Here is a 20,559-nt window from a genome sequence, read left to right on the forward strand (position 1 = left end):
ATGCATCCTGTTCATTGTTAGAAATTATTTTTCACATAAAGTACCTTCCCATCTGTTTTGTGATATGACAAAACACGTTTGGGGTAACAGATTAGGCAATAGATGTTTCATGCAAAGCAGACAAAAAGGAACAGCCAGTGAAAAGGAATGAAAGTAAAGGTGGCTCCATACTTTAACTGAAAATTAATTAGATAATTACAAATTTAGCTTTCAGTTTAACCACATCACTCCACAGTTGTCCTCACAGCATGCAAAATTCAGAGAACTTATGTCGATGCATCTGTGAGGTAAACAGCAGAAACTATGAGGAGATTCAGCCCTACCGGGAATACTCAGCTTTCATCCGAGTTGTCCGAGGATTACGTATACCACAAGTTTCATTAACACACAATTCTGTAACACCTACTAGATTTAAGTGCCTCCTGTAATATTTCAAAATTACACACTTAACGTGTTGTCAGAAGAGATTAGAGGAAAAAAGTTAAAGAAAAAAATTAATGACCCTTCTAAAGCAGGACTGCTAAATTGGATTTTACTTCTGGTTTTAATTACGCTTTGGCTTCTGGCACTGTCACTTTATCAGCATTCATTTTACACACTTTTGTTTATTTTCAAGTATAGATTCTACAACTTTTTTTTTTAATCATGATACTTCTTCAAAGCCATAAAAATAAATGCCAAATTTTGGTCACATGCTTTAAACCTCTGTTTACAAGAACTGTCATTGAAGTCAGTCAAGCAATTCAAGGAGCAAGCATTATTCCACATAAGAACTTAACCCCTTCTTTGGAGGAAAATAAAATAAAAGATTCAATTTCTTGGAAGTTGAAATTGAGGTAATCTGTTTTTAAGTATAATCTGAATGAACAACACACTGTCCTTTAGGAACCCAAAATATTTAGGCTCTAACGTACCAGGCTACCCCACCACCTCTGCCTTCCTTGCCTGTCCCTTCTAAAGAGCTTGTAGCCGTCCATTGCAGCACTCCAGTTGTGCGAGTCATCCCACCACCTTTCCATGATGGCGACCACACCATAGTTTTCCTGACACGCAAACGCTTCCAGCTCCTCCTGCTTATTGCCCATGCTGTGTGCATTGGTGTAAACGCACTTCAGTTGGGCTATTCATCTCTTCTCCAACACAGGCATGCCACCCTTAGGCTCATCCCTAGCAAGCCTGGTTTTATCCCCTTCCCCCTTTGCATCTAGTTTAAAGCTCTCTCAACGAGGCCTGCTAACTGCTGAGCCAGAATCCTTTTCCCCCTTTGCGACAGGTGAAGCCCATCTGTCTCCAGCAGGCCTGGTGCCATGTAAACTGCCCCATGATTGAAAAACCAAAAATTCCACCTCTGGCACCAGCCTCTGAGCCACGCGTGAACGAGCTGGGTCTTCCTGGTCCTTTCCATATGCCTCCCGCCTACTGATGGGATGGAGGAAAACACTCCTGATCCTTCAAGTGATCGTCCCAGTTCTCTAAAATCCCTTTTGATCGTATTTATGCCTCTATCAGCTACCTCATCACTGCCAACCTGAACAACCAATAGTGGATAATAATCAGATGATTTTACCAGCCTAGGGAGCTTCCTAGTAATGTCTCTTATCCTTGCCCCAGGGAGGCAGCAGACTTCCCTATGGGATGGGTCCGGTCGGCATATCGGGCCCTCTGTTCCCCTCAGAAGGGAGTCGCCTATGACAATTACCCTTCTTTTTTTTTTTACCAGTGGCCATTGTAATGCGTGGGGCTGACTGGTTCCCCTTAGCCAACCCCTTGGGTGGATCACTGTCCATATCTTCATCCTCCTGGCCCTCAAGCTCCAGAGCCTCATACCTACTGTGTAAGGGCACCTGGGGGGGCGAGGTAGGTCGAGAGAGGATTTGCCTCCTGTGCCGAGCAGGGATCTGTTTCCATCCCTCTCCATCTCTTGGGTCCTCTCCTTCTGCCTGGTGGCAAGAGGGTAGGGGAGCCTCTCCTTCTCTTGATGCTTCCATCTGGTGTGCTCATCTCAGACTGGTGGAGTCACTCCCTACCATCCCTATCTCCCTCTCACACTCTCTGATACTCCTCAGTCTTGCTACTACTTCTTTCAGCTCTGCTACCATGCTGAGCAGATCCTCCGCCTGCTCGCACCTCACGCAGGTGTTGTCTCGGCAGCCCTCCATCACCAGAGCAAGGCTCTGGCACTCCCTGCAGCCAGGGACCTGGGTGGCTGCATGTTTTAGTGGGAGCTCCCTCTGCATCACCACGTCCCTTCTGGTGACAGCTCTTGTCCAAGTGGAGACCATGGATAAGTCTCTTCGTATTAATGCATGTGAAGTTCTACAATTTATGGGATGGAATGTAATTTTTTTTTTTTTAATACTACTGAGTTTCAAGTGCTACTAAGAATACTTAAATGAATTTGATTCATACTTAGTCACAACCACTTGCAGCAAAACAAGAAATTTTTCTCTAGAGAAGGTTACAACATAAATATGGAGTCAGCTGTTACTACAAAGAAAAATGAAGAAAGATGATTCAGTTAATATAAATGAAGAAACAGGTATTGCAAGGCAGAAAAAAAAATCAAGTTAAAACCAGCATTTGTTACATGTATTGCTAAAAACCACATACCATCAATGGCAAATCTTATAAGGTACTGCTGGCGATTCCCTCAAAAGAAGCAACAACAGAAGAAATCAGCAGCAGTACATTACAAGTTGCCACTGCTGCAGGAACCTGCATGCACAAAACTGATGGGAAACTATGTTCTCGCTGGCTGACCAAATCGCAGTGTAGGGTAGGAGTGGAGGGGGAAGGGACGCTGAGTGCTCACCAGGTGTAACGGCAGGAAAAAAGAAACAGAAAGGTCATGCTTATCCCAAGGGGAAAAAAAAAAATGCAAAATTAAACACGGACCAGCGCAGATGAAATTTTACAACTGTTATTAATATTGCATGTGGATCTGTAGTTACCACAGATGAGATAACAGGTAGTTTTAATGAAGGGAATATTATTCTCTCTCAATTCCAAAGCATTACATGCGTAAATCGCTCAAAAAGAGACGTGATCCTTAAAACATTTCTGTGCTTACATATTGAACTTCCAAATTGATCATGTAAATGAAAAATAATTCAATCGCAGATAAAAAACAGAAGGCTCAAATTAACTAACTGGATTAATTATGATGGTAGGTTTTGCACATTAAAATTTGACATAAATCCCCATGCAGTTAACTAACAGGACAAAAATTATAATATAGTACTAGGTGGCATAGAAAAAAGCAGTTAAAACTATCTGAAATTTAACCAGACTTTTATAAGTTTTAATAGAAGCTGCTTCACTCTCTCATCATCTGTTTTATTAATAATTTAGAAAACTATAAAACCTGAGATTACTTGAAGTGTTTTTTTCTGTGGGTAATTTAATATTTTTAACTAGCCCCAAACCATTGCCTGTTAATGTTATTCAGCTGACCTACATAAGTGACACTTACTAACAGATTACTAAATACTCCAAGAAAGGCTTCTCATTAATTATATTTAAAGAGAAACTCTGTCTCAGGTACATCTTACTAAAGTACCACCTTCATTCACCAAGTTCTAACCAACACTATAGTTGCCCACACCTTCACTGCTTGTTCTAGGCAGGCAGCTTTAATATTTCAATGGTGAACTTTTTACCAGACAATAAGCTTTTGAAGTAAATTCAAGCAGTTTTATAGAGCAGCAACTCAGATGGCAAACAGAACAAGCACATCTACTCATAAAAATGATACAAAAGAGACGAATGCATGAAAAAAACGATTCATGGAAATAGGAAAAAGTAGAAATTGCAAATTTAAGCAATTTCACTAGCTATACAAATCTCATGACTACTGAAATGAGTCACGGTGGTGTGCTATCAAACATGTATCTATATGACATATAAATATGATAATTTTATCGTAAATAAAACGATTCACCTTCTCTTTCCTCCTCAATCTGAGCCATTCTCAAGGCCATAGCAGATTTCTCTTCTCTGACTTGATCATGGGACTCCTCTGACTCTGGTACATTTTCTTGCCATTCCAAGAGCTGACTCTGCAATTCATCCACACTACCTGATTCACTGGCCTAACAAGAGAAATTGCACATGAAAATATATTTACCAAACCCCACTGCAAATGTAAACAACCCGTTATAATTCACCACTTTGCATAAATAAAAATCCATGAAAGTGATAATTGCTATTGTAGATCATATAAAAAGCAAGTCTCACCACTTCGTAAAATATCAAAAATGCTACTGCCAGTTGCACTTTTAATCTCAAATATTTTCAAATGAAAAATGATTTTTTTAACCAAAATATTTCTGTTGCACATTTTCATCTTAGCAATGTTCCAAAGTAAAACAATATTAAACTATCTTTATGTGGGGTAACAAATCTCTATTAACTTTTTTCCCCGGGAACGGAATAAAAATGTTTCTGCCTTCCCATCAAAATAAAAACTATTTTAAGATTTTACCAAAGAAACCCACCTTCTCCACAGAATTTGGAAACAATAATTCTTTTTTAGCAAAATATAATTAACTGTTTCAAATTGGCTCTGCTGCTAGGGCTGTACAAAGTTACCATGATTAATATATACCGTTAATCCATCTAAAGCCTTTTAGCAGAATTTTCTTTGTTATCCAGACCCATACCTTTGTCAAGGTTACAGCTATTATTTCCTTCTGAAACCCATTCGTATTGTATACAAAGTAACAGCCCCACTTTGATGACTCATGTTAAATATAACTAAATAAAAAGTAAACTGCTTGGAAAAATATAATTTAAGGTATGTGGAAAAGTCAGTAGAAATCAATCTTTTTACGTAATTCGAAACCTGTCAGCTTGTTATCCAACTGAACAGCTACTGACACTGACAGTTCTGTATATCACTACGTTAATTTTCAGCTCCAAAATCCAGCTAACGCACTTTTCAAAGTTTAATTAGCACTTTTTGAGTTAATCAGTAACTCATACAAATAAATTTTAAAGCTAACCTGTGAAGCTGCCCTTTTTGTAACTTGGTCAAGATCAGCTTGCAATTTCCTTTGTTGCTCTTCATAGACTTCCAGTTTAGTCAGCAATTCTTCTATAAAAACATAATAAATTTGGCTCATTGGGATGCAAAAATAATAGTAAGATCAATAAAAATTTAAAAGAAAGATTCAAAATGAAAATTCAGATAATAATACATTTCAGTTAGAAGTCCTCTGTTGGGCTGTGTTTTCCATCTACCCATGAAACTGAGTTCTTGATTATTAGCTATTGATGAGTGCTTTAAATCTAACCCGCTAACAATTTAGACTGATGAACTGAAAATTCTACCATTCTTCATTTACAGAAAGGATAATAGAAAAGGATAAAAAAAATAACACAAGGTGAAACAGAAAAACTCTCATAGAACTCTACTTTAAACTATCTGAAGTCATAAGCAAAAATTCTCTCTCAAATCCTTACAAAAGAAAAATATTTGAGATATTTTTTTATTTACTTGAAACTCACTGCTATCAAAAGTTTATTGTATATACTCTGATAAATTTTTCCAAATATGTTTGGTCTCATTTTTTCTGCCTAGGCCAAAATGCAACAAGTATTATGCACAGGCAGATTTAGAGAAGAAAAAGCTGAGCTGTAACTCTGACCTAAGAACTGTATGCTATTGTTCAAAGTTGCATGAAGTTATTTCAGAATCTGTTTAAAAACAAAGAATCACATTGAAAATGGAAACGAGAAAGTTCATTTATCTTTGTCTCTTCATTTTGAATCATCTGCAAAAGAAAAACACTTTTTTTTACCATTTTGAGTTCTGATTTCATATAATGATTGCAGTTTTGACTGTAGTTCTTCATTTTCAATTTCTAATTCTGAGACACGATTGTTTAAGGCAGATACATCATTATTCTTTGATGAAAACTAAAAGAAAAAATATTTATGAGTTTTTCAAATGTACCAAAACACCAGAAACACAGCAAAGTCAGTGTAACTTTTATAAACGACTTTTTAGTAAGATTTGGAATAGCTGGTTTTCTAGTATTTGAAAGTACAATAAACTAGCTAATCTCTAACAAATTTCCTCCTGAATGCTGGTAACACCAGTTTGTACTATTTTTTGTTAAAATTCATCCTGCATCAGCATTTTATGTCCATTCAATTTTTATACATTTATTCATATATACTGATACTTTGAATAAATTGTTTTAATATTCTATTTACCCCATTTTTTTTCAGTCAAATCTCCCAGCACAGTAGTTTTAAAAACAGGCATATAATATTAAACATAATGTTACACATACATTTTTTAGTTCATCCTCCAGTTGTTTGATTCTTGATTTAGACCAAGCCTTCATTTTCAGAAACTTTGCTTCAGATTTGCTGGCCTCTTCCGTTTTCAATTTCACTTGTACTAAGAAACAAGACAAAAGATTATTTAAAACTCTAGAAAGATTATTAATACAAGACCTGCGTTTAATTCCTTTAGCAATTATACAAGACAACTGCATTTAAAGAAAAACATAACAATAAGAGACATAGTGAGAAATTTACAGTTCGTGTGATTATCTTGGTACTCCTATAACCCTCATTATTATAGTATTTTGAGCATAGATACTTTTTAATTAGTGTGACAATAACTCTTCCACCAAATTTAACGTAGTTCTACGTGCAAGAGGTATGAAATTGGCATACAATACATGACAGCACGGGGCAAAGGAACCCTGCATATGTAACAGCTGTTTATTTAGGATACCTTCTAAATCTTCCATCTTCTCTTTGGTTATAGACTCCAGATCTCTAATTTCTTTTGAGTTAGTCTGTCCGCCGCCACTTAATTCTGCCACTTGTTTCTTGAGCTGAAACAGGGCTTGATCTTTCTCTTGCAGCTCAGTTTCATGTTTCTCTTGAATTTCATGCAGTTCAGCATTATATTTCTCCTTAACTTTTGTCATTTCAAGCTCATGTTTCTCCATCATGTCTCTTAACTGGGCTCTCATTACATGTTTCTCAGCATCCAGTTTAGACTGGAGGTTTTCTTTTTCAGATTGAAGACGTTTCAGGTTTTCGTTAATCTCCTGTAAAAACAAACAAACACCTTTAGTTTTTAATGCAAAGTATTTTTAGTACCACTGTCAAATATTAGATCTGTATTCCTACATACATTATAACCTGAAATCAGTGCTACTGCTGGTATCCTGGCTCTACTACAAAAGCTACTCAGCTCTGACTTTCCAAGACAGAAGGGGGGACTTCAGCAAAACTGCATCCTTATTTGACTACGTGCAACCTCTCCCATTGGTGAAAATGGAGTAAAAAAAAAAAAAAAAAAAAAAAAAAAAAAAAAATTTGGTCCTACAGAATATAAAAAAAATAAAAAGCAGAAGCAGATTTTTAACAGTGATCCCAAAGATTAAGAATGCTCACTACAATGCCACCCAGGTGTTGTCACCTACATCCACTAAAATTAAAGTCGGCAAATCAATCTAGCTGTTCTTTACAATAATTTGTTGCTAGTTACTGCTTAGTCTACTTTTACTGCCTTTACATTAGTTATTTTAATACCCAGAGGTAGAAAAGATTACGGATCACTGTAACAGAGCAGTCTGCTCACATTAGACCCGCTGTTCAAAAAAAGGCTACTGTCATGATACATAAACCTAGGAATATAAACTGTCCAAGTAAAGAAGCTGTGCAGAACAGCAGAAGGAACATTTCCAAAATATAGTTAAAACTGCTTACGTGAATAATGCAAGGCTTCCTGCTATTTTAATACTAAAGCTGAGATTCCATTACAGTTTAAAGTGCTTTAAGTTCATGTTGTCATAGTCAAACTTCCCCCTACCCTCAAGGTAGGCATTTCTGTCCCCTCAACGCGCTAGCGTTGGGTACCTTCAGTTCTCGCAGAGCATCAGTGTAGGAAGATGCATCTAACCCAAAAGAAAAAAAAAAAAAAAAACAAAAAACAAACAAACAAAAAAACCCAACAAAAAAACAAAACCCCGCATAAGGCAGGAGGCATAACAAATGGGAACAACAAATGAAACAGGCTTAAACTACCACGGATCTTAACTACCTGAGCAGGACGCTACCTGGGTACATAGCTGAAACTATTTCTAGTAATATTTTGATTCTGGCAGCCCTCTCGGTAAGTGGAAAATTTGTTGGAAATAGTATAGCTGAAATGTCTGGGACCCCAGACAGGCTATAATGTGTCTGTTCCCACAAAGAGTCCCAAAAGCCTTGCTGAGAGACTGCAACATCCTTTTCCTACACTGCTGAACTGAAGCAGCAGCGCTCGAAGGCTATAATCAGAGTTCGCGCTAGGTGCTTAAAGACAAAGAACCTCGATCAGGTATTGCTTTTGCAATCAGCAGAAATACAGCAAACGGAAAGGCACACTACTAGCAAAACACTCTCTTGGGGGGGAGGAAACGCCTCAGTTTTGGGGCTCACTGCAGTCTCTACCTCAAGAAGCTGAAATCTTTCGACAGCAAAAAGTCTTACCTACATGGCAAGTTCCCAAAACGAACCAAGACAAACTATGGGTGAGAGCTGACAGTTTTATATTTTATGGACTTTACCTCTCCTTCAAGGTAATTTCCTAACTGGAGTTATTACCTGTTTGCACAACCATGGTTGCATTATTAGCACATGTCAAAGCCTCCCAGAGAACTGCCTAATTACGCTATGCAAAATTATCTTTTGTGCATAACAAAAAGGCTTTTTCAACTTGCATTCGACCTGATGAGTTTAGTTGTGCACGTATGCTACTTCTTACTTTCAATTGCTGGTCTTTGGCATCCAGTTCTTTTTGCAAAACATCTATCACCTGTGTCCTTCCCAGCATGACTTCTTCCTTTTCATGGAGCTTCTGTTTCAAGGCCTTTAGTAGCTAGCAAAGAAAAAAAAAAAAATATCAAGCCATCAATAAAGGAGTTGAAAGTTTCAAAAGAGAAAGAAAAAGAATTATCTTTATTTTCCCAACCAGACATCTGAACTGTGCCACAGAGGTTAGGAATTACATGATGCCAAATTCCCATGTCTAACTAAATCAAAGCAAGCTACTGAGTTGCCAAAGCAACATACCTGTTCTAGGTCAGCACTTGCATCAGATTTAGCAGCTAATTTGAAGAGCTCCTGCTCGTGCTTTTCTCTCTGTGCTTCCAGTTCCTTTTCCTTTTCCTGGATAATATTTTGAAACACACGTACCTGAAAACGCATAGAAAGTAAATACGAAACCAGTCCACAAAGGTACAGTAGAAGTACACTGAATTGTCTAACTAAAGGTACAGCAAGATAACGTATTCTATCTTAAGTCTGAATTTTGCTTCCACTTAACAGTAATTATACTAATCAGTCAGTGATTGCTGACATCAGTGGTGCATGCGGACAAACCTCCAACTTACAGAAAATTTGTCTCAATTCCACAATAACAAACTTTAAATGAGAAGCATGCTACCATTCATTTTTGTTTAACGTCACAGATCTTCACCCTTCTTTTTTGGATGCCATTGTTCTGAGACTTCTAATTTCTAAAAGATTGCACTGATCGTGTTCCTTTCTAGCAATTTTCTATCAATTAAGCCCAAATGGCAGCTTTGAAGCCTAGCTGCCTCCTCCACAAAAACTTGTATTCTACCTCCAATGTGTCTTTGTTAGCTATCTGACAATTTTTAGAAGAACTGGATATAATTTTTGGAATCTCATTAATGATATTTTGAATAAATTCACATAAAACCCTACCCAGATTTATACCGACATGACGACACTGTGCTCACCAAAATGGCTTTTACAGCCTCAACTGTTTGTCTTTTTCTTTCTTTCCTGTATCAAAACTAATTCCCTGTGTGCTACTGAACAGGTGTGGTCATGTTCAGGATCAAAAGTAGCATTTTTGTTACAGATAAAATAAACTCGGACATCAAATGACGTGGGAAATACTGAGATGAATAGTTTCATACATGGTAGAACTCAAATGCTGAGAGATCAGGCACATGACATTAAAATCTGAGATTTAGCTTCCAAGGGAGTTGGAAGAGCATGGTAACATCAAGGAATGGGCAACATGCTCCCTAGTTCCAAATTTATTTTTTTTAAGTATTATTTAATTAAGTTGTTAATCAGCTGCTAACTTCTAGAAAAGCCTCCCATTAAGTACACCAAACCATTTCAGCTATTTTTCAGTTAGGATGTAAACACAATTTTTTTCCATGCTCTCATACTAAAAAGTGTGCCAGCTAGCTGACAGCACAAGTGAAAGAGATCTGCCAAATAGCCATTTGCGCCAAGAACGATTACAATAATCCAAAAACACTACCAGCCACCACACGCATGCATTTTTGCACCTTCAAATGTAGTGCTACAAGAAAGATGTTTGGAGATTCTTCAACTAGAATTCTGAAGAACTCATTTCACTCTGTTACACACTAGCTCCTCCGGGCCCAAACACCAGCCACATCCTTGAACTCCTTTCTTGCATAAAACTTTCAACTTCAATTATCACCAGCATAAACCATCTACTGCTTCATTATTCTCATTTCATCTGATATAGATCTTTATTCAAGAATCATCCCAAATTAAAAATAGCATTTCTTAACTACTGAGACGGAAACACTACAGCCGAGATACCACTTCTTCCACTGAAGAATGTAATTATTTTTACAGTGTGTTTACTTACATTTTCCATATAGGTAGCTTCTTTTCCTTGGAAACGCTCTCTTTCTTTGTTCTGAATATTTTTAAGACTCTCAATCTGTTCCTGGAGCAAGCTACATTTTTCTTCACTGTCTCCAACCTTCTTGGTAAGGTTCTGAACTAGAATCTGCATGCTTTGTAGTGATGACTCTTTAACAGCCAGCTGATTCTTTAGAATACAAATCAAGAGCCAATTAAAAGAACTGACCCAGAAAGAAGATAAAGCAATCATCATGAAGCCACCTCCTAGCCCTTCCCTCAGTTAAAGCCACATTAAACTCAAAATTCAGGTTTGGTTTTAATTTGAATGAAATTTGTCAGCAGATTCTGAAGTCGATACTAACACATATAAATGGTACTGACAAAAGTAGTAAATAAATATAGATCTACTAACATAAATTAAAATAATCAGTAAAGAATTTTTATTCACATGAATAACTGCAGAGGATTTGTGCTTCAGAGAAGGTTCCACCGTATAACGCATCAGAATTCGTTGATTCCTCGAAACCTCTATGGAGGTTTTATATTTGAGCTGCTAATATACCTTCAGTTCTTCATTGGGCAAGAGCGTTTCATTGGCAACACCACTTGATCCACATGCTATCTGTAAATCGATGATATAAGCATCTCTTTCAGCTAACTTCTTTTCTTTCTCTGCCAGCATGGCATCCATTTCAGCCCCACGACAGCGCTGGGCCTCCAGTTCAACACTCTGAAAACGACAAGACAGCATCGCTTATAATCTATACTTCCACCATCTACAGCACAGAAGAACAGTTTGCATTATTTCCTTATTGCCTGTTTTAGGGTACTGAAAAAATTACAATCAAATTCATAACCTGGTTCAATTTTAAGTGTAATCTTTAATGACTGAGCCTTTCTCTCTGAAATTCTGCAGCATTCACATTCCTGCCACTTTCCACAGTCAACAGCCATGCCCACAAAACACATCACTGCACAGAACAGCTACAAACCATAACGTGAACTCACCCCTTGCCTACACTTCTCCCTGTTATGACTTATTTTTGCAACAAGAAAAAACTGAAGCAAAACAGCATTTTTGTTCAAAATACAAGATTTAAATGTAACATGAACCCACAAAGTTCATGTTTGTGTATCCTATTCCACTCATTTTCAAATGACTACAAAAGCATGCTTGAGGGTTCTCTGCCCGCTGAAGACAAAATGACAGAATTCTCACTGCATTCACTCGGGCAGGTTGTAGCATATGACCACCTCTGTCTGCTCAACAGAAAACTCTCAGAATATCTGTTTAGTAATTTAACGTATAATTAACTATATAAATATATTTAAATAAATATATTTAAACATAATCCTATACCACAACTGTGAAAAGCCACACACTTGGCATCATATAAAACATCACCTTGTTTTGTAACTCTTCATTTTTTTGTGTGATCTGGGATTCTAGTTCTTCAATTCTCCTTCTCAGTACTAATATTTTCCCACGATTTGCCGCGGCATTTTCCTGGTCGCCATCTTTTGATGCCTGCAAAAACAGGGAGTTTTGCATTCTGTAAGCAGGTAACACCTGACTGCTGTACCTCTACCTATTCAGATAACACTGGTGAGAAAAAGTGGACTTTACTCATGGTTTGTGTCTCAGTTCTCTTATATATTACATATTTCATGTAGAAGCTAGACAAATCAGGCACAGAATTTGTTATCAAGCTTGTAAAAATCTTCATATTTAAATTATTAATGATAATTATTGATGCAAAGTGGACCAGAACATGCAATAAGGGCATTCATTTCCTCCGGCAATTGTAACCCATATAATCTGGCAAGCGCAGTCCATATAACTCAGAGGGAAAAAAGGGCTATTGAGGGGAAAAAGTGTAAATTAAACTGTTCCTAAGCACAACCTTTCCAATCAGAATTTCAGTAGGTGTAACTACTGGTTATACAAACTATTTGCCATTACAAAAGAAATCAAGTGCAATTGCTAAGAATATGTTTTATTAGCAAAATAGATCAGAAGCATAATAAATAATTAGCCACTGCGTGTCTTTGAGGACACCTAGGGACTTCAACAAACTGATCTGTTTCTGTTCCCTTTCAGCATACCTTTAAAAAACAAATGCCCTAGAAATACTGAAGTCTCACTAAAGTTATTTTAGAAGCTGTACGAAGTCAAAATAGGCTATTTTGAAGAAATACAAGTCTACTCACACAACTGCGCTACTACAAGCGGATCTGAGAATCCTTAACAATAAAACACTGGCCACTTAAATGAGACATTCCTACACTTAATTTACATTTTGCTACCAAAGACATTTTTATATTTCCATTTTTATCTTGGACATTAAAGCCACAAGTTAGGTTTTCTTTTCATTTCTTCTCAAAAATTTATTTTCCTGATTCATACATGTTAAAAGCTTGAGCTGCTAATAAGATGGAGATCAGTAAGAATTTCTTTTACTAAAACAATATGAAAGGGATGTACAATTCTATAAATTCCTACAGAAAGATAAAAGAAGAATGAAATAGAAATACACAGATGGACTGACAGCACCCACACAGTCTACCCTGATCCTAATCTGACTCAGCTCAAAATCTGAACTTTGGTTTCACATTTGAGGCCAGCACGCAAAACTGTCTACAGCCTTACAGAAATTATGTCTGCTTTAAAATGTAAGGACACTTACCTTTTTTTGTTCTGCTTTTGCCTCTAAGCCTCCTGATACTGATAACTGTTTCTTAAGTTCTTCCAGCTGCGAGGTTAATGACGCAACCTTGGCTTTGTTTTGGAGCTTCAACTTGGAAAGTTTGGCATCAGCAGATTCCTTCTCCTCCTACAAACATCAAAGTCATGAAGGACTAAATTAGCTACATGAACAACTGCATCCTTCAATTCTTCCATGAGAGAGAGAGAAATCTAAAGTGATTCCAAAAAAAGTCTTTCCCCTGAAGAGACATTATAATGTCACGTGCAACAGGTCTGCATATATGAAACAACCTTCCTTTCCTTATTTACACTTTCTGCACATGGTTATTATTACTGTACAGAATCCAAGACATTATAATGTTAGAAATTTTCCTGGGTTTTGATAGCAATACAAATTTAGGGCTTGATTTTTTAACAGGAAGAGTTAATTTTTTTTTTTTTGGATGCAAAAAGAAAGACATCTTTGTAATACTAAACAAGCATATTTCATTTTGTTTAAAAAGATGACTTAATTTACAATGAGTTTTAGAAAATTCAGTATTTCAACACTTGGCTGTTAGTGTCCACAGAAGACATTTTTTAAAAAGTATAAAAACAGTCTCTTGCAGAAACAGACCAACCTTCTGACTGTTTAAAAAACAAAAGAGTAAAGAATAACAAACCCTCAAGCCTTCAGGATATTAGATACAAATTCTTTCTAGCTCTGTCCTTCCTAATGCCAGTCAAAAGCAGAGGATAATGTACAGTAGCATTAATAGTAAGATCATTATACAATAAAAAAACATTATATAGTGGAAGGAGAAGTAAAAAATTATCAACAGAATTTCAGTCTGAGCTAAGCTGGCATCTCCCTAAATGCCCAGTAATGATCTGGATGGTGTTTTTACCCATATTTAGCCTAACATGACCATGCACCTCTAGCTCTCGGCAAGTCAGTCTGTCCCTTGCAATTATTAAGTGCATCTGCTCATGCAAGGAACACGTCGCCTGTGTGATACCCAAACCCAGTTACAATATGGGAACAGAAGACGCACTGGCAAAAAGGGTTAACAGCTAATTGTGACCAATGCTTCCCGTGCTCCTAGAGTTGCTAGAACTGACTATAGGCCTATATCTACAAAAACAGTTCATGATAAACAGGACTGAAGGGGTTTTTTTAACCAGCCTTCTTGACAAGAATACACGCACGGTACCTTTAACTGAAGATCTTTATTTCGAAGCTCAGCATCCTTCTCTCTGACAAGCTCCTTTAGTTGTGTTACCAGCTGTTCGGTACTTGTCAGCTGTTCAGTCAAATCTGCCACCGACATGCTTCTCGCATCTTGTGAGCCTGCAGCCTGCAGACATTAAGTATACTTTGAACAAACAAAATGGTGCAGACAATACTGCCGCTGCAAAAAAGTCATGAGGTGGTGTTTGGGTTTTTTTAACCACATTCAGCAAATCTTATCAGAGCGCAATACTAAAACTTACATATACCGTATGTACCTATACCAGACTGTTTTTAGCAAGTTTGATAGATACATGAAATGATAAATCTTAGAAACCGGTTTAGGAATATCTGTTTGAAATACAACAAAACCATCTAGGTATCTAAAACCGAATTTCCTCATTTACGGATTTGCATCCTAACAACCAGCAGTAGTGTTACCGAACCTAGTGGCAACAAAATATTGATGTTGAACATACTATACACAAAAAATACACTTGGCATAAAGCTTATGTCATTCCTACAGATGTTTTGTTAAAGGAAGATAAGCATAGTGAAGAGGAATAGAGCAGCTGTGTTAGGCACGAGAGATCAAATACCAAGCAGACAGGAAGCAAGAACCCAACCTGGCTTTTAGAGACCTAAAACTGAGTCATGGTAAAACTAGTTGAGCAACTTACTTCTGAAAGAGCAAATACATGTGATTACTATATCAGCAATTAAAGATTCTCTAAGTCAGAAATTCTTAAGAAAATATTATTTAATAATAATTCAATACTTACTACCGTTTTGGAAGGAGAATCATCTCCACTACCCCATTTCCACATAGTTTCACGATGGCTATGAAAAAATAAATGAAATAACACCACAGTAAGTATCAGTGACTCTCAGATAACTGTAATTAACTCGTACTTCTTTCTACATATTTCATTGTAAAATGCTTGAAACTAATTTGTTCAATTCTGACAGCACCTCTGATCTCTACCACATTACTAGCTGTTGAGAAATAATGAAATTATGTATAAAATACGCATAATATGCCTTTTCTAAAAACTGCTAGTCAATAAATTGTCAATACTATCAAAAATAATCCAAAGAAGTCTTTAAAGAGTAAATGCCATGAAGTATTTCAGCATAGTTGCTTCTTCCACCTATAAATAGAAGGCACAAACCACATATAGGTTGCTAATATTTAACCTGACCTTAAACACTGCCTGCCACCGCAATATAACACGGATTATATGAACGCATAATTCTATAAAATCATACCTAAAGACTAAAAACATTAAAGAACACCAAACTGCATTAATTGCTGCGTGACTGGTGCATATCTGAAAAATACGATGAGTGTTGCAACCCTTGAGGTCACTGATCAGCACACAAAATGCCTGCATCTGACACCCCAGGAACAGCAAGTGTTCCTTGCTTCTTTGGCTCACAATCAAGTGCCACAAATTTCTAAATGGCACCAAAGTACCAGACGTACACATAATTACAGTTTCTGATCACTAGCTTCCTAATAAACACAAGTATAGGCCATAAGAAGGTTTTAAAAAGCAAAATCCTAAAGAGCGAGTAAGTACAAGGCAGCTCAAAGGTTAAGACTTTTACTGAATAATAGTGGCAAACTTGGTTGAGAAAAAAGATGGGCAAAGTCTATAAAATAGCCCATGCAGTAAATTCCAAATTGTGTCTTGGAGATATAATCTTAACAGCAGACTAACATGTCTTGCTCAGCCTCTGGATAATATTCCCAATAGCAGCATGAAGTGAAAAGAGAAGCTATACTTGTTCAATAATTTTCACTAGCAACTTCCAGAGGAAAATAATCTGTCCTTTCTAATCTTTATTACAGACTTATGAAATACGCATACACAGATCAGTTCTGAATTTGCAGAACAGCTTACAATAAACATTAGCACATTAGCACATAGCTTATCTTAAAAAGTATGCAGAATGATAGCAGAGGCTGTTTTTAAAGCTGTTTATCATTTCAAAGCTAAAACCAGGAATCACAGACTGCAATCTATGGCCTACATTATCTACAAGGCCAAACTGGATTCTGCTAAGAATCTTTTCGAACATTAAAATCAACAAACGAGGCATGGGCTTGGGGGTGGGAATTACAGAACGTGTAAGCAAAAACCTCCTCTCATAACTCCTCCAGAGCTGTAACATCAAATCTGTACCCAGTGAAAAGCTCATTTCCAGATACATAAACGGGTTACCCAGGTACAAAGAGGACAAAATGACTCACTAGATGTAACGTGGTGGTGCACTTGTATTTAATTTATGAATATTTTAGCTCATTTCCAGCTCTGACTGATGCAATCACTTTTGCTCACTTCACATGCCAGCATTCCTATCTGAATACCTTAACTGTTACTTTCTGATGTATTTTTATTTACATAAGGAACACTAAATATTGACGAGTTTTCCAAATCAAGCTGGGAAACAAAACTCAACAGACTTTCCCTACTCAGCACAAAGTCAACAAATAATGTGTTTTGCTTTTCTTCTGGGGCAGAGACAGCAAATTAAAGCACTGAAGCTGGTGAAGCTGCAATCTGAATGCTGGACCGCTCAACTCGATCCCTTCTCCTTGCAGTACATCCAAACGCAATTCCATTAAGTTTTCTATCACCATTTTCCTTCCTTTGGCAGCCTATGTCCTGGCGTCAAGCATAAGAGAAGCAGGGAGTGCAAATTATCTGCAGCTACCCTCTCTGAAGTTTTCACAGTGACAGATCATTTGTCTTTCCCCTGTAAGTTCAAACCAGTCGCCCTCACTTTCAAGGTTTCACGTTGCTTCATCACTGCCAGTACCTCATCCTGCTCTTCATCTTGCATATTCAGTTGGACTCAATGATCTTAAAGGTCTTTTCCAACCTAAATGACTCTATTCTCTTCTACTGTGTTGACAACCATACTTTGACATCCACTATACACCCATTTCTGTTAATCTCCACTGAAGAATAACAGGTGGGATAGTCAAACCTTTCACAAATTCCACAAGATACAACAGAGGCCCACTAAGTTTTATGAAGTAAGTTTGTTCTGATGCTCAGAGTACAACTGAGGTTTCAGCTCCTATCGTAACAGGATGTTCCCAAAAAGTCCCATTGGCAGCTTTGCCTTCATACTTGTCCATTCTGTTGTTCCAGCACTAGCTGCAGCCAAATCCAGCTAAAAAAACTAACCATCTATTATTCATCTCAGTAGTTTCCAGCCTGCTTAACTCCCCTGAGTCAGATATCACAGGGCCCAGCACAAGGAGCACAAAACAGCACAGGACAGATTTCAGCAGCAGCTCATACTGAAGCGGTCACAGAAGTCCCACAGCTTGAGGGTGACCAATCTACATGGAAAAATACTGAACTGCATTGTTACAAATAACTGTTTGGATGATTACCCTGGCAAAGAAACAGTCCACTGACTCCCACAGAACTACTCATGTTTGCCTAACTTTCCCCACATCTGTTTGAAAAATCATTCTGATACTAAAAATGGCCTCAAAGAGCACTCATTTGAGTTCTCACTACGAAACTTATAAGGCAGGACCTTTCCCCCTTCTCTTGCAGAAATACAGACAATGGCAGAAAACACCAAGGCAGAACGCCGCTCCTCTTACTACCAAGGAAGGTAACGGTAGTCCCCTTTCTCCTCTCTTCCACAAGACTACAGCAGAAAAGCAGACAACAGCAGAAGCGCGTAAAAACTCAGGTAAGCATTTTATTATTTTAAATCCACTTCCTAGAACAGTTTTGTGCTTTAAACATGCACACTGAAAGAAAATCATTTTAATATAATTTTCTTATTCTATCTGCACGTTTTTGCTTTTATCCTTCTTTGATGGCTTGCCAAGATGTTGGTTCTTCTACTAAATAAGCTAACCTTGTTTTCAAATGGTCTGTGCCATCTATGACTTAAAAGCTCTTGGCTAAAAACTGCACAAATATATGACATACAGCAACAAAGCACAAACGCTGAAGCCGTGTTAATTAAACCACAAGCACTCTGTAAAGTTAATATAGCAGTACACTTATATAGCTGTTACTTGTGTCTATTATAAACACTATTTCTTAATAACACTGACCACATTTTCCCCTTAAAGATACATACACCAAGGGAAGTACGATTTCCTGCTGTGCACCAGCACTGGAGGAATCAGGTCCCAGCGCAGGTGCGTGTGCGGGGCAGAGGGTGAGCTCCTTCCACCGGAGCAGCCGGCCGCAGCCCCTCCTGCCCGCTGCTTCTGCGGCGCGGTGCTACCCGCAGCCCGTGACTGGAGGCGCACGACACCCCCCTCCCCGCCTTCCCCCCCGTTCTCGGCCGGGCTCCCCGCCCGGAGCGCCGTAAGCACAGCGAGCCCCACGGCGAGAAGCACCTTTTAGTCCGGTTCGGACGCAGGCACAAGGCGGGGGACCACCCCTACCTCCGCAGAGACCGGGAGCCTCCCTCCCCGCCCCAGCTCCCCGGGCACGGCCTGCTACGCCCGCGGCCCGAGGGGCTCCGGCCGCCTCGCCGGAAGGCGGGGACGGGCCCGGACATGCGCGGCACCCTTCGCCGCGGCCCAGCAGAGCCTGCCGGCGGCGGGGAGGGAATAACGCACAGCGGGGCCGACCCCTGCGGCCCCACTCACCGGCGGTGGGGCGGCCGGGCCCTGCGAAGCGCAGCCGCTCACCGCCGCCGCCTCCTCCTCCTCCTCAGCGCATCCCCCCCCAGCATCCGCCACGCCCCGGCGGGAGACGTCAGCCGGCGGCGCCAGCGCCCCCCGGCGGCGCGGAGGACCGCGGCACTCGCATCGCCCCCGGTCCCTCCCGGTCCCTCCCCCGGTCCCCCGCGGTCCCTCCCCGGTCCCTCCCCCGGTCCCTCCCCGGGTCCCTCCCCAGGTGCCCCCCGCTCCCTCCCCGGGTCCCACCCGGGTCCCCCGCGGTCCCTTCCCGGTCCCTCCCGGTCCCCCCCCCAGGGGGACAACGGCACCCGCCCCTCGGAGATGATGAAAAGGATAGTGTATTCCTCCCAGCAAAAGCCTACAGATGTTTTAAAGTACAATGGACTGCAAACTGTTCAAACTGTCACCTTGGCAAACAATAAAAACAGAAAAAAAAATGTTACCCAAGGAAAAAACCTGATTCCCCAAGAGGATAAAAAAAACCCATGAGCTAAACTTCCTATTCAGTGGAAGAGAACAGAACGATGGAGGAAAGGCTGAATGAGCTGGTGGTGCTTTCCCAGCCAGATGAATAATTCCTATGGGGGAGAAAAGTGACCCTGCCAAAAGGACCAGAATATCTTTTGCATGTACATGACCGTGATCGTAATGGACTTAAAGTTCAGCAAGGAAGATGAGGTTAAACGTTAGGAAAAAGTGAAGCCCTCTGATAAATTTCCTGTAGAGAGAAGGCATTTCATTCCGTGGAGGTCTTCAAGGTTGGTAAGGGTGTAGGTGTACGGCGTCCGAAAATTCACAGCTGCCCCATGCCGACCATGGAGAGAGGCTGGGACTCAAGGTAGGGAAATCCAAGCGCACGCCGTCGATGTGCCTGAGGTGTGCCAGCCGAACCGGGGCACCCCCGCCGCGGCTTTACACAGGGCCCTCGCAGCCTTCAAACGCTCAGGTACAACACGCTGCTGGCATTATCTTGCTTGCTCAGGGCTATCGTTTCTCCTTCGCGGACACCTCTAAGCTTCCAAGAAACAAAGTCCTCCTTTCCAGGGCCAGGCTGTCCTTTAGTTTGTATACTTCGCCGTGAACAATACCAAAGTCTCCAGTAAAATTCCACTACCTCATTACGTTACAGTGTAGAATGTGAACTAATATATATATATTAACAGAGTTAAAACACTTTCATCCTATAAAGACAGGTTGTTACATAGTTAGGGAAGGGAATTTTCGTAACAATAGTTATATCGATCTTGCTTTCAGGGAGAGGAAGGTTTGAAAATCCTTTTTCAAAGCAGAAAA

At 39.3% G+C, this 20,559-nt stretch overlaps 1 protein-coding gene across 20 annotated transcripts in view; it reads right to left on the reverse strand.

The window, feature by feature from the left end:
* Positions 1-19,311, reverse strand: part of LOC309593597 (uncharacterized protein) — a gene marked incomplete at its 3' end in the record, with an annotated part of 47,564 nt that extends 28,253 nt beyond the window's left edge. For 11 of the 20 annotated variants that reach the window (XR_014228874.1, XM_082318381.1, XM_082318380.1 and 8 more), the window contains exons 1-14: positions 18,714-19,219; positions 15,374-15,431; positions 14,575-14,718; positions 13,362-13,508; positions 12,080-12,202; positions 11,237-11,404; positions 10,676-10,861; positions 9,085-9,207; positions 8,777-8,890; positions 6,752-7,073; positions 6,300-6,409; positions 5,802-5,919; positions 5,004-5,095; positions 3,941-4,091 (exon numbers count right to left, since the gene is read on the reverse strand). Coding sequence is in view for 19 of the 20 variants with exons in the window: in XM_082318381.1 (XP_082174507.1) it covers positions 3,941-4,091; positions 5,004-5,095; positions 5,802-5,919; positions 6,300-6,409; positions 6,752-7,073; positions 8,777-8,890; positions 9,085-9,207; positions 10,676-10,861; positions 11,237-11,404; positions 12,080-12,202; positions 13,362-13,508; positions 14,575-14,718; positions 15,374-15,418 (1,843 nt within the window). The other 9 variants (XM_082318379.1, XM_082318373.1, XM_082318376.1 and 6 more) reach the window with 9 other exon arrangements.
* Positions 19,312-20,559: the final 1,248 nt, after the last annotated feature.

The sequence above is a fragment of the Platalea leucorodia genome (assembly GCF_965183815.1).
Source record: "Platalea leucorodia genome assembly, chromosome: 7".
In the NCBI taxonomy this organism is placed as follows: Eukaryota; Metazoa; Chordata; class Aves; order Pelecaniformes; family Threskiornithidae; genus Platalea; species Platalea leucorodia.